This window comes from Drosophila simulans, chromosome 3R (assembly GCF_016746395.2).
Source record: "Drosophila simulans strain w501 chromosome 3R, Prin_Dsim_3.1, whole genome shotgun sequence".
NCBI classification, from domain to species: Eukaryota; Metazoa; Arthropoda; class Insecta; order Diptera; family Drosophilidae; genus Drosophila; species Drosophila simulans.
Window position 1 is genome coordinate 13,918,230 of NC_052523.2, and position 11,902 is coordinate 13,930,131.

Here is an 11,902-nt window from a genome sequence, read left to right on the forward strand (position 1 = left end):
GTACCCCAGATTATTGTATTTACCAAGGTAAACCCCTTAGAGCAACCACAAGTCTCCTGTAACCGGAACTTTATCTGCGAACGAACTTCATCATCGGCAGCCTTGCCACAGAATTGGGTTTTAGTTCACGTGCCACCGGGAACGGAAAGTTGATTTTCTCTGCCGGCTGCCATTGCTGGAAAATCAGGAAACAGATGTTTGCAAATATCTTGCAAGCGAACTTTTTCGCCAAGGTATTTAAATAACGTTTTCGCTGCACCAACTTTTTGTCAGCCGCAGCGCGGAAAAACGTCAAAATAAAGGACAAAAATGTAAGAAAAACCATTGAGAGAGCTGGCTGAAAGAAAACCCATTCAATTTCACTGAATGGGTTGTATTTCATTTGGTGGAATTTCCCGAATTATCGTGGCTCTGTTGAATAGGGTATCATGTTGTATTCATATCAAAAGGCCGGCTAAATATATCTCGAAGTAATCCGAAGGTAAACATATTAAGAGCGCGTGTCCATATCGATAATCCATTGGTGACTAATTAAAATGTGGGAAAAAAGTCAAACTTTCCGTTCAGTCTCTGGTATCACGCATTTAAAAGTCATAAGGTATTCCCAGATTAAAGTCCAAAGGTTATTAACCAAATTTCAGTTGCCCCAAAAAAACTACGGGGATTTTTTACATTGAGTTCCCTAAATATCTAAATATCTACATACAACAGAGGCTAAAGGGCTTGTGCTTAAAAATAAATAGTATCTCCTGACAATGATTTCGTTTCTGTCGTATGTCACGTTACGTAAGTGCCGCAGATAAGGGGGAAAACACAACCCGGAACGAAGATAAAACCCTGTGGCAATTAGGGATGGGGCTGTTCTCATTGACCGGCAAGTGGCCAAAAGTTAATAGCTCTTATCACGACTAAGGACACCCTTCAATTAAAGAACCCAACGCACGCCATCTGATTAGTTTCAATAAATATATGCATACATGCCAGTCGGGTGGTCAACTTTGGTCAATGCCTTTTATCTTTCATTGATACCTACCTTGCACTTAACCTAGGCCATGCTTATCACTTGCAGATAAGCTCTTGGCGATCCGTGTCTTTATAAGTAGCCCCTCCGAGCGAATAGCTCCACAGATAGTGGTCGATCTTTCGGGTGTGCATTCAACCTTTATTGCAGCAAAAATGTCCAAGTTACCGTGCAGCTACGATGCGGAGAACAAGATCTGGAAGGGTATTCCGCAGAACAACCCCTTCAAGCCGGAGACCTCCCTGGGTCGCATCATCTTCAAGAACATGAGGAACTGGCCCAAGAACGTGTGTCAGGTGAGTGAAGTGGAGTCCGATCTGCTCCGAGCACTTCCCTAATGTTCTGTGCTTCATCAGATTTCCGACTCCGAGGGCGTGGAGGTCACCTTCGGGCAGGCTCTCACTTGGGCTATTCGCATTGCCCAGCACCTGAAAAGCCGCGGTCTTGACCACAAGGATATCATTGGCATCTCTGCCAGGAACACCACCTACATTATGCCCACCGCTGTGGCCTGTTTCTTCCACGGCACTCCCTTCCAGTCGGCCAATCCAATTCTTGAGGAATGTACGTAACAAAACGTTTATTGACATAATATAATATAAATTAATATTATCAGGGTATATCCTTTAAAATAATATTTTATATGTTTTACTACTTTTTTAGCTACCCTTAAGCACCTGTACAACATTTCCAAGCCAAAGATTATCTTCACCGATGCCGATCACTATGACAAGCTGTACTCGGCCACCAGCGCGTTCAAGCCAGAGATTATCCTTACCACCGGAACTAAGGATGGTGTCCTCAGCATTCAGGATCTGCTGCATCCAACAAAGACAGAGTTCTTCTATCAGTGAGTGTGCCATATAGCAAGGGTCTGGGAAAACGAGGAGTTATCTATATTGTACTCCACTTATATTAGGCCAACCCCGCTGAAGGAAGGACCTTCGCAAACCGTTGCGATCCTCACCTCATCCGGAACTACTGGAATGCCCAAGGCTGTGTGCATCTCGAACGATATTCTGACCCAAGAGACAGTGTGAGTTTAACTATATTGAAACCTTAATTAAGACTTATTCAAATGTATATTCAAGTTTAATTTAAATTGCGAAAATTACAAATATTTCCAACCCTTTTTACAGCTTTGTCAATGGTTACGATACCATCTTCATTTCGGCCAGTTTGGACTGGATCACTGGATTGTGGGCCACCATCTTCAGCACGGTGAACGGTTGCACCCGAATCATCAGCAGCAAGCCCTTCGCCGCGGACTACTTTGTGTACTTAGTGAGCAAGTACAGCATCACATATGCACTGATTCCGCCAGAGCACTGCTGTTCCCTGCTGGATTGCCCCACTGCCACTCCGGAGAAATTGGGCAGCCTGACGAAACTGAACTTCGGAGGCGGACGGATGACTCAGGCCACGGTTGAGAGGATCAAGAAGCTTGCTCCTAATGGAGTGCTAAACTCATCCTACGGCATGACTGAGGTTGGCTTCATAGTGTTCAACCACGGACACTTGAAGCTCACCGCTGCGGGCAACCCGTTGCCCGGAATTCAGGTGAAGATCGTGGACGACGATGGCAACCAATTGGGTGTGAACCAGACTGGCGAGATCATTGTGCACAACGGCTTCAGCTGGAATGGATACTTTGCCGATCCGGAAGCCACCAAGGAGATGCAGGACGAGGAGGGCTGGTTCCACACCGGTGACATGGGCTACTTCGACGAGGACGACTACCTCTACATGACGGACCGCAAGAAGGAGGTGCTCAAGTGGAAGGGTCTGCAGATGTGGCCCGCCGAGGTGGAGGCGGTCATAGACGAGCTGCCGGAGGTGAAGCGCGTGTGCGTGATCGGGGTGTACGACGAGACCCAGGGAGATGTGCCCGGTGCCCTGGTTGTGCGGGAGGATAATGCCAATCTGACCGCCCAGCAGGTGATTGACCACGTGGCCAAGCGACTGCCCGACATCCAGAAGCAGCTGCGAGCTGGTGTCCAGTTCGCCGATGAGATTCCCCAGAACCACAATGGCAAGGCCGTCCGCCGATACGCCCGCGATCTCTTCGTCGCCTTGTCCAAGAAGAACTGAAAACTGCCGTGCTTTCGTTTGGAATAATTTATCCTTGATTAAGTTTATTAAGTTAGGCAATCCTGATTTTCGATTTCTTTCGTCTGAATTTGCCCTTCAAACACTTCTGAAAAGTCGCCCACGACGTTCAATTCTCAGAATAATGTCCCTGTGCACATAAATAAAGAAAATGCTAAAGTATATTAAGGACGACCATTTTCCACACACTTATAGGTACATTTTTTATGTACTTGTAACTTGTAATCTAATTCCTCAAAGTGGTTTTTTATTTGATAAGCCGCCTTCATTAATTTTGCTCAAGTCCACCTTCTGTATCCTGGGTCAAGGACACGTCACAAATCTCTGCGAAATACCCACAGCCCCAATAACATTTCAAAAAACAATTGCCGACAACATTTGATTAACGCTGCCATCCCATCAATTTGGTTATAAAAATATTGTGTGAGTTTGGGCGGGAATTTAGGCCATAACTCAACTGGAATTGTGTCGCTGTTTCTTTATGGCTAAACACTTTCACTGGGTAAACAAAGAATTGCCATTTTGCGTCAAGGGCCGTGACTCCTCCCGCGCCATCTGATAAAAAGCATTTTATTTAGTCATAAAAATCGCACGCATAGAATTGGCCAGGGGTTACCAAGGGGTGCCACCAAATCACGGTGGCCCCACAAAAAGAAGCTTTTCACGAAATTAAAGGTAAATAAAATGTTTATGAGTGGAGAGCAAAGCGCTCATATGATTTCACATTCGATTGAATAACATTTACACACGCAGGCGAGCGCCACACGAAGGATACGCAATCTGTGCCCGGATCTCCATGCTCAATGCTCCGTGCTCCCGGCCCCTGGATCCGTGGAATCCTTGGCTGGCGGAGGTTGGATGCCAGGCACCCAAAGACGGGCAATAAATTCAAACATGTGCACATAAATTTTTATTTCGATTTGCTGAGCCGCTGTCAGTGATGTCCTGTCCCGCCACTCCGCCACTCCCCCCGTTCCCCATCCGGTTTTATGAACTGTGAATATGCGCATGATGAAGTTGCCAAAGGATCTCGGCGGAAGTGAATCGTTCGGCATGCGGTTCCCTCGCTGTGCGTGTGTTTGTGGGGGCGCCCGTCAAATGGGGCGCCTGCAGGAGGGGGCGTGGCAGACGTCGACGGCTTCGCAAATTATTGCATCTCAGTGTGCTGGTAAATCAGGCGATGGGCAAAATGCTCGAATTATGGACACAAAGTTAAGGGTGTTGCACCGGAATTTCGGGACAAATTTCTTAGCAATTTTAATTAATACAATTAATACTCATTCTTTAGCTTGATTTAATCTATGAAAACTTTATAGAGATTATGGATGTATTATGTTGGGAAGATATATATTGAAATATTATAGTGGGATTTATTATCCTGAAAAGGGATGGTTTTGTCCACTGTTCCGACAGCGGAAGCAGCGACACGAGGCGAAATCGAAGCCGTCAGTCAATTGACTTGTCTAAAAGGGGGGAATTGGATTGGGAATGTGGAAGTCGGTGGCCAACGATCCCCCCGCTTGCATAAGTCAAATATCGAAAACGTCAGCAGCTGATTGAAGACCCCCGAAAGCCAGGCTGCAGCAGTTCAATCAAGCTTGAAATATGCAGAAATCAAAAAATAGTTAGGTTGACAGAACAAAAAGTGCAGCTGACCTATGCCTCTTGTGAGAATTGAACTCACGGCCCCTGGTTTACAAGACCAGTGCTCTGCCACTGAGCTAAAGAGGCTCACGTTTTGATGGCGGCAAAAAAGCCAATTTAAGTGGCCCCCATGGGTACTCTTTCTCGTTCTGCCACCGAAAGATATCTCGGCGAAACATAAAAGAACAATAAACACGTGTTTAAACAGTTGCCAGCACCGATAACTGCTCGAGTTTCGAATGAGGCCGAGAGGTACGCAAGTATCCATTCATTTGGGCAATCACTCAGTTGGGTTGGCTAATTAAAACTGTGGAGATGGATCCCAATTACCACTTTCCCGAGTTGTAGCTTTCAGTTTTCAGCTTTCATCTGCCAACTGTCTGTCTGTCCGTCTGTAGTCTCGATGTATCGGTAATTGATAGACTGGTGCACTGAGGCAAATACTCGCATTCGCATTCGCATTCACACTCGCACTCGCACTCGTATTCGAATGCAGCACTCACTCTCTCGAGTCTGTTTATTTGGCAAATTGGCAAATCAATTGCCCGAACTGAATAAGCTGCCACACATCAGCAGCACCATCAGCACCATCAGCACCTGAGATGTCGCGTTCTATCGGATATGTGTCTCTCGAGGCAGCAGACACCGCAAAAGTAATTGGCACAATCAACGAAATTAATTGAACGCATCGAAATCTAGTATGATCTTTGCCAAACTCATTTGCGGTGAAATTCGGGAAGCCAATGCAGATGGGTTTAGAATTGGCAACCACAAGCGAAACCACTTCAAGTTTAAATATTTGGCTATGTTCTGCTTAAGGAAATAAAGTCAGTGCCTAGGGTTTCATATGTTAATTGGTGAATTGATTTCACTTAAAAATAAAAATCGCGGTAAAAACAAAACAAAATTTTAAAGACTTCTAGGTGCGTGTAAAGGGCAATTCAAATCTCTATTGATTTCTAGGGCATACCAAGGTTATATAATCATTCCCATACTTCTCATTGCTAACCACTTTCTACTCAAATATTTAGACATGTGCCCAACGGCCTGGCATTATTCCTTAAAGCACTCACTTAGCCTGGGGTCATAATTCATTCAAGCTGCTCAGTCTTAAGACCGAAGGCAAACACTCTCGAGTGCAGGACCCACTGAGGAAAGAAGTCGTTGAACAATTTCGCTGCCAGTTGGATCCACTTATAAAGTGCAGAAACACGTATACGCACCGTTGCGTTGGCAGAACTCCCCCTTGGGCAGATTATCTGGCAGCAACAGCAGCATACTTAACAACTATTTATCGAGTTTTTCAATATTTTTAATGCCACTTTAAATACTTGACGCGATTATTTCCCACCGATTTTCCTTTGCATGCATACAAATACCTATCCATACATATATATATATTTATATATATATATATAAACCTCGATTCTGCCCTCAGCCAGCACTTTTTGATCCCGCGAAAGCAAAGTTTCAAGTGCCAAACACACGCAAACTTTTTGCTCTGTTGCAGCAGCATGCAAGTTTGCTGCCACCGAGAGACATAAAACTTTTATAGAAGTTATTAAAAGTGCGACGAAATGAAGGGGGCTGAAGGGGTTGAACTGAGGGGTGGAGCAGGAGGGCTCAGATCTGGTAGCAGGTTTCAGCTCCGAAGAGCTGGCAGAAAGAGAGAGAAATGATTCATTTGCCATTCAATAAATCTTCGCTTTACTCTACTACACCAGGCAGCTGGCCGGCAGTTCTCACTTTCGCACACTCGAAGGAAAATCACTGCGAATCAGAAGAAATGAGGTCTCCAATTAAATGCTATTTAATTTAATGATTTCGTTTTTGGCAAGAAATTGAATTCAATTCAGTAAAATGATAGGTAAGTTGGGTGATTCTTTTATAGCTGAAAAATCAGCCTTTGAGTAATTATTATTTAGATTTAAGTTAAAAGTGCTTACAGTTAAGATAAACCGAAATAATTGTAAAATAATTTTATAAATTATTATTATGGAATTAATTTCTTCACCCTTTTCTTTGAGTTCACTTGCTGAGCTCGGTTTTCGCGCTGCTGCATCGGACGGATGCTTTAAGTAATGACCATCAACGGCTGGACGCCGACGGCGCCAGTTTGTACATTGTTATCTGCTAAGGAAGGGACTGCGGGACTACAGGCCGAGTCCAAGGTGCAAGGCCCAAATTCAAATCCAAGACCAAGCCCGGCCCCAACTCCATATCCCCCGGCCGAAAGTCGCCTGCCCCTTCCCTTCCCGCTGCCATTCATTATTCAAACGCATTAACAGAAGTTGTCCGGCTGGAGCAGGACAATTTTCGTGATATCCTTGACTTGGCATAACTTTGTCCGAGGTGCCCAGGGCTGGGCGGGTAGGATCTGCTGCTGCTGTCCCTACTGTTCCTGCTGCTCCATGTAGGACTACGCCTGCCCTTGGTCCTGGTCGTGCAAAAAGTTTCCCTGCTGCACTCGAACAATAACAGAGCCAAGTATTTAAATGCAAATTAGCCCCAAATGATGCAATCATAATGCAAGTGGCTCCAGGACCAGACCCAATGGCTCCAGGGAAAGAGGCAGCGATGGGGATAAAACGGTTAGGAGACTGTTCCTGTACCAGGTTCGCTTTTAATTTCCACTTGCCTGGGCTCATTTAGCACAATTTGGCAGCCACTCATAATTTCCACTTCTTTTTCTTGCGCTCAAATTAATTTCCACCTCTATTTTGTTATCCTCACTGAAATCCTTGCTAGCTAGACTCGGGCTCGTTATGGGTGCGGAAGATAAATGCATTTCAACACATGTTGTTGAAAGTTAATTTCCGAAAAACGTTGCTCATTTATTGTTAAATGTGCATTTAGTTTTCTTTCCGCCCTTCGCCTCCCTACATTTTTTTCACCCCCCCACTGTGGTAATGCCTTTTTGATGGTTGGATTTGGATCCAGGCATTTCTTGCCTGATGCACTTTAAATGAGCTGAACTGGTCAAGCCTTTGAAGTGGCCCAGTCCGGAATTATTCAAATGTTCTCTCGCATTCGCATTCGTATTCGCATTCCCACGGAATGGCCGGAGTTCAAATCTTTGGCCCACAGCTAACTATTTCCAGCTGCTGCAAAAATGGCCAAAACTTGGCAATCGAATAGCCGGCTCGACCACAAACACAATCAGCCAGCTCCCGAAATGAGCAACTTGAGAATTGAACTCGATGCCAGAACAAAGAACACACAGTCCGCACAATCCACACAATCCGCACAATCCCAGCAATCCGGGTGGGCAGGAGCAACTTTTGGTGTTATAATCTGTACCAAATTTAAGTGCTCTTGATATTGCTAATTAACACACAGCCATTCGCACATGCATGAAAGCCATTTGCGAAATTGGAAAAACAAAGACAACGGGCCACCAAAGACTTTTTGCGCTCCTCGGTTGCTGGGTGTAATTGTGATTGGGTTGGTGTTGCTCTTGGCTGGCAGTTCATTATTTGGCCAGCTGCTACTGGATCAGATATTTCCTTGAATTGGGCTCTGCACTTGGATGTGGTCCAAGGAGCCTCACTCGTTTTTTGGTTCAGTAAGGCACTGCAACGGGGCGTATGCGTGATATGTGCGACAACAATGCAGGCCGAGAAATTTCGACGAAACTTTTCAGATATCCAGTGCATGGTGTCTTTGGGACGGAATGTGGCAATGAACGCTTGAGAACACACTTTAAAGTCCATTAGCGTTGAGTGGCCACAAAAGCAAAAGTAGCAGGCAAGGCAACTCCAGAATCCAATCAAACAATTGCAAGTCGCATTGCATATTTATTTATGTATATTCGAATGTACTACAGACGTTCATATTTAGCACAATTTATTCAATTGACAAATTTTCAGTCTGCGACATTTGTCACATGAAAATGTGAATGTCCACAAGGAGGAGGAATATTTTTGTCCATTATTTGTGTTACTCTGCGGTTGTCAAAATATTGATCTCCATATAAAGCAAAGGGAAAATCTTTTTCGCTTTTTATTGCAGCTACTTTATTGAAGTTTTGTGGCAGAATAAAAAGAGAAGCAGAAGAAGCCAAGAGATATTCCATGAAATATTGTAACTGCTGCAAATTATCGTTCTTCGTTGCTAACATAAAACTTTTACCACCACCACCGCCACGAGGACGACCAACCATTCAGCCAGTCCGCCCTCCACAAAACCCTCGAATAACTCTATGCAAATGACTCAGACATTTTGCAATTGATGCTGCTCGGGGGAATGGCAATGCAAGACTGGCGAACCGGCTTAAAGTTCTTTAAAATACGCAAAATACGCTCTTTCAATGCAATCCGACAGCATAGCTCTGCTCCTGAAGTTACCAATTAATATGGGTCATGTGGCTGGAGCATGTAATGAAATTGCTTTCAGCTTAATTCCATTGATTCGGATTGCCTCTATCATTGGTCGCAGTAGAAACCATGTCGGGCATTAGCAGGAGACACGACTCGCCATTTCTCCGGAAATCTTCGATAATTTCACATAATCCACAAGCTCGCCCACTCGCTCCACACACGGAATATCCTCCCAACAGACAACAAACAGAGCAGAACAATAGCCACAATGGCATTGGCAATCAGCACTTGAGATGGGATGCACTGAAAAAAAGCAGTTCATTTTAAAACAAACTGCTTGAGCTTGTAAAAGAGAATATCTTATTTGTTTTATTTGCACTTGGCAAAAAAGAATGCTTTACTAACAAGTAAATAAAAAAGCTATAGTTAGTTGCATACAATGACCCTAACATTTAACATGCATTCATTATACAAATTTTAAAAAATAGCTGAGATAAGATAAGAACTCTAAAAGCCTTTTTTCGCTGTGCAGAAGAGCTTATTGTGAGTTTGTGGCTTTAGAACAATGTCTCGGTGAGTGACTGAGAAAATGAGTGGGCAACTGACTGGGGAATGGGTCATGGGGCGCTGCGGAAGGGTTCATGACGAGACATTGGCATTGGCCGACAGTTGGCTGGCTACAAAGTATGAAACACAGAAAAAGAAACTTTCGCCATTCCCAGTGCAAACACGATGCGGGGAACTTTCAACATTTACTGCTCGGTGGCTGTTGTAACAAAGTTACAAGTAGCATTTGAAACTTGTCCTGCGACTTGTCCGGGAGCATCCTATTGCCGCTGTCCCCCATTGCGTATGAGTGATTTTTATGAGCGTCTCCTCACGTCATGCGTGTTTGTTCCTTGTCTGCCCCGAGTTGTCCCTCCCCCTCCTATCTGGTGTTTATCACGGAGCCCGAGGGCAGGCACAATTATACGAACATGACAAGTGCAATTTGCCAGGGGCTTAACTTTCATGCTCCTCACCTCAATGACTCCCCCGTTTTAGTCTTCGATTGTTGTCTTTGGTCGGCCTTCTGTTGTGTTCGGTCAAATCAAATTAAACCACTTAATTGCATAAATTAGCCCTCGGACCAAACGAAAAATATAAAGTTTTCCCTTGAAGATGTACCAAGGTCTAACATGCTCAGTCGGACTCTGAATTGCCCCGAATTATTTTGTGGCTTGAGCTCTTATTGTCCACTCAACCGAGACTGCACCAATAAATTAAGTTGGTATTTGTAAAGGTTTTTACTAAATTCTAGCCCAGTTAATTAAAGTCCCGCCCGGAGCCGAGTGAAAAATCTGGGTTCTGACTGCAGTAATTAAGCTGTCAGAACGGATTCCGACTCGAGGAGATCTCACCTAAGTCACAACTCATAACTCATGTGGCCCTCGGGTCGAGGAGAAGAACAGAAGCAGAAGCAGGAGCAGGAGCAGGAGCCATGTGTCAGGATATTAGTCTCGAGATGTGCATATGACAAATCTGAAAAGTTTCTAGCCAAGATTTTGGCTCGCTTCGAGTCGCTCCACATTTTTCCTTTGCCAGCCGCAAAAGTTTGCGGATGCAGAATGCAAAGTAATCGAGGGCCTTAACCGGAGTTTTAGCTTTAAGTTGTTTGACTTTGACTTTCAACAAAAGGAAATCTTACCACTCGCTGTTTGCTGCTCATTTTTCCCACAGCTAATTGCGCGGTGTCCCAGAGCGGAGGAGTGGAAACGGAGCGCCGGGCTGAGCCATTGGGCACACAGGGGGAGGGATAATGTCATAAATCACCATGGATATATGCATAAATTATCGCTTGAGCTCTCCCAGCGACCAGCGGCCGGCGAAGTCGATTCCCAGCAAAAGGCGGAGGCTGCGAAAGTTAAAAAACAACGCTCACGATAAACGAAGCGACATTTAAGGATTTAACGAGAAAAAATCGCTGTCACGAGGACGCATCGTTTTAATCAGTGGAAGACAGCTACTGTACCGCCTCGTCCTTCGCTGTGTTCAGCACCATCCGTTGCACGGTGGACCGATTAGGCGTTTTAGTGTGTAAAATAAACTATTATTTGAAAACTAAGCTCAAAAATTCGGGATGTCTCAAATTTTGAAAATAATGTTAACATGCTATTTCTACATAGATCCATAATTATAAAACAATTCTGTTAAACATCATTTAGTCAGATTTTGGGTGCCTAAGCCACTGTCCTCTGGCACGTGCTCATGTCCAGCTGCCCCAGCTTCTCTTCTCCAAACGCGTTCTTTGCGTCTTCGCATCTGAAATGGTAGCAATATTTTGTCAGGCAAAAGTCAACAGCCGGCAGGCAGCAGACGCCAGGACCCGAAAGACAAAGCTCCTCCCGGCGGGACGTGGAGGAAATTTACATTGGCGCTGCAAAGTATGCAACGCATATTTTTACATCACTTCTGTTTGCCTTTCTCCCAGAGCCACAGCTCGCCGGCAGGACCAACAGAGGGATGCAGCGGAGGGAGAGGGTTTTATACATTTAAATGTATTTATTTTTCCCGGAGCTAAAGGCAGACCGAGTGCCGCAGGACTCTTGCCGGCTGGAATATGCTGGAAAAAGGTGTGGGCCAAAGGAAGTGCCGGAGGACATGCGAGCAGGCTGGGGCCTTAAATTATTATATTGATAGCTTATGGGTGGAAAAGGGCTAATCTGGTAATCAAGTTAAGAATTTATTCGGTTTAACACATTTGTGTTTGGTGCTAAGGGGCCAGAGAGCTTAAGGCTTGCTAGTTATTATTAAAGAAAATATCCTGTCA

General features: G+C 44.8%; 1 protein-coding gene and 1 non-coding gene across 2 annotated transcripts; one reads left to right on the forward strand and one right to left on the reverse strand.

Moving 5' to 3' along the window:
- Nucleotides 1-1,089: 1,089 nt before the first annotated feature.
- LOC6728414 (4-coumarate--CoA ligase 1) lies at nt 1,090-3,294 on the forward strand. The gene is made up of 5 exons (XM_016176858.2): nt 1,090-1,317; nt 1,378-1,585; nt 1,685-1,871; nt 1,941-2,057; nt 2,161-3,294. The coding sequence occupies exons 1-5, from the start codon at nt 1,177-1,179 to the stop codon at nt 3,110-3,112; spliced, it is 1,605 nt and encodes a 534-aa protein (XP_016035007.1). The 5' UTR covers nt 1,090-1,176; the 3' UTR covers nt 3,113-3,294.
- Nucleotides 3,295-4,789: 1,495 nt separating this feature from the next.
- Nucleotides 4,790-4,861, reverse strand: Trnat-ugu. Its single transcript has one exon. It is a non-coding gene; the product is annotated as a tRNA-Thr (tRNA).
- Between the last annotated feature and the right edge of the window lie 7,041 nt (nt 4,862-11,902).

Bases quoted from the DNA above. Each gene is read 5' to 3' on its own strand.
- LOC6728414 (XM_016176858.2), top strand. From the start codon at position 1,177: ATGTCCAAGTTACCGTGCAGCTACGATGCGGAGAACAAGATCTGGAAG. The intron at 1,586-1,684 runs GTACGTAACAAA...CTACTTTTTTAG, and splicing joins CAATCCAATTCTTGAGGAAT to CTACCCTTAAGCACCTGTAC. The intron at 2,058-2,160 runs GTGAGTTTAACT...CCCTTTTTACAG, and splicing joins ATTCTGACCCAAGAGACAGT to CTTTGTCAATGGTTACGATA.